A 2,500-nucleotide genomic window follows, 5' to 3' on the forward strand; every position below is an offset into this window, starting at 1 on the left:
AATAACATTTTCCGTTTTGTTTGTTATGTATGCATGTCTGTGTATATATGTTTGTGTGTGCATGCATGTGTGATCACGTGCATGCGTGTGTGTGTGTGTGCGTGCATGTGTGTATGTCTAATTGTATACCATCTCTGTGGTGCACAGATGACAGCAGCCTGCTGAATCTCACTCCCTACCCACTGGTTCGGCAGAGGAAGAGGCGTTTCTATGGACTCTGCTGCCTGGTGTCCAGTTAAGAGCCGGCCCAAGCTCCGCCCCCAACTATGCCCCAAACTCCGCCCCCTGCTCCTGCTGCCAGCCCTGGGGGAAACAGCACTTCGGACACTGCGTCAGTCAACATTACCCATAATCCCTGACCACTGGTGTCTCCCGCCACCATTATGAAAAACTAATATCTGTCGATACACGGTAAAATATCACATTGAAAATTTAATTAATAAAAAATGACTCACTTAATATAATTGGTGATTTAGCAGAAACTCTATCAGTTGTTGCCTACTGTGCATGCAAAAATGATCTGCATATATTAAGATTTAAAATATTTGAGAGTGTCATTTTAAAATGTTTTACGGTATGTCTGGAATTCCATTTATGAAAGTGGCAAAAACTGATATGGCTTACTTTCAATATATGCAGTACATTGTGCACTGCACAAAATGACATTTAAAAAGGTGTATTTTAACGTGTGTTAACATGATATTTCTTTTTCTTGAGGGCAACCTGTTACTGCCATTTCCGATGTAGTTCTTTTTTTGTTGAAAAGGCTGCCCATTTTCTAGTTTTATTTTGTGATATGAAAACAATTCTTTAAAAAAAAAACAAGAAATAAAAGTAACAAAATCAATAGTCACAAACGTATATATATATTTTACTCTAATTTTGATTATCGAGATGCTTTATAACAATTTTTTCCATTTTTGTAATCGGGGCAAAAATTATTGCTCGTTTTGGCTGCAGGCAATGCAACCTGACAAAAAAAGAAAAAAACTAAAAAAGAATGTTTTTGGTTTCTTTCCTGGTGGCTGCTGGGGAATGACTGTGATTGATTGTTTTTTAATTGTCCCATACACTTGTCAATTACCCATGCACTTCAGTCCAAATCAATATCCTTTAACAACACTTGGGCCCACCAGAGGACACAGATTACCTTTGTTGTGGTACACCTGCTATCTATAGATGCACACGGAAAAAAAAGCTAGGAGTGAACTCTCTTTTCAGCAGTATTAATCGACCAATCAAACAGCTCGTTCGGAAGCCCTGCACTAGATTTTTTTTTTAAGTTCCTATTCTGATGTTGTTTGATTTTTTTTTTCTTCTTATTCTTTTTTTCTGTGGTTATATTTATACATTATTTAGTCTTCCATGCACCGAAAAACCTGTACCCAATTTACTTTTTCCATTTCAAGGAATATACAATATTATATAAAATATTACAATTCAAAAAATGTTAGATCGGTATTTACAAAAAACAACACAACTTTAAGGCGTGACCATCAGAATTATTTTCCGGAAGGTGGCTTTCATTACAGTCTTGGATGATTGCAGTTGGTGACTTTAAAAATCTGGACTTTTATGACCAGATGCGAAGTGCACAGCATGGTTCCTGCTTATTAAATATAGTATTCAATGTTTAGGGCATGCTGGGTACTGTAGTTCAAGCTGACTAAAATTATAGACCATTTTACATTGTTAATAAACTTTTTTTATTTAAACAAACCACTCTGCGTCTTGGTGTTTATTTAGCATTTGCCACAAGAAGGGTTTTTTCTTTTTTAGCAAATCTTGTTAATTGTGAACTTATTTGAAATGAACATTTCATGACATGGCAGTGATCCTGCCTATACAGTGGTTAGGTGCCAGTAGGAAATGCAACTGACAGGCTGGCAAGAATAGGATCCAAACCCCAGGAGAAGCAATGGTAAGATTTTCCTTTGAAAATTTTGAAATTTTGTTCATGCAAGATGGGATATCAGGTTTTAACTCTCAGGTTTAGACAGATGTATTGACTTATTTAGTGCCAAAGTAAACCAGCCATGTGGAAACGTCACTTCCTGCTTTAAACCTGTTAATCATTTTACTTGCCCAAAAGCTGTTCTGGCCAATCAGAAAACAGCATGCTCAACAGCCAATCACAGAGTTTTACTTCTCATGAAGTCGTTTAAGGACAAGGGCGCTCACTCTATTTATGGATCATACTGCAATATTTAGTGCACAAGTGGTACACAAGGTGGTGCTGTTGCTCACTACTGCAGCACACATTTTCTAATACCTAAAAGCTGAAGTCAAAGTCTGTTCCATCAATATGAACGTGTTTGCAAGAATAGAACACAAATTACATGGCTTTTATAGGCACACTTTGGTTGTTTCTGCATGCATGTCAGCACAGAGTATTTGTTCACGTGGCTCAAACTGAAAATAAATCAATCAATAAATCTTGTGCTGATACCAGTTGATCGTTTGGAATGGTACCTGAGCATTTGCCCCTTTTGCCAGAAAT

General features: G+C 37.1%; 1 protein-coding gene across 1 annotated transcript in view; it reads left to right on the top strand.

Moving 5' to 3' along the window:
* The window catches only part of rgs7bpa (regulator of G protein signaling 7 binding protein a), a 12,858-nt gene extending 11,145 nt beyond the window's left edge, over positions 1-1,713 (top strand). Inside the window, exon 6 of the mRNA XM_064353225.1 lies at positions 148-1,713. Within this exon, the coding sequence (XP_064209295.1) occupies positions 148-239 (92 nt within the window). The 3' untranslated portion in view covers positions 240-1,713. The remainder of the gene's footprint in view (positions 1-147) is intronic.
* The last annotated feature ends 787 nt before the right edge of the window (positions 1,714-2,500 follow it).

Source organism: Anguilla rostrata, chromosome 10, assembly GCF_018555375.3.
Source record: "Anguilla rostrata isolate EN2019 chromosome 10, ASM1855537v3, whole genome shotgun sequence".
Taxonomy (NCBI): Eukaryota; Metazoa; Chordata; class Actinopteri; order Anguilliformes; family Anguillidae; genus Anguilla; species Anguilla rostrata.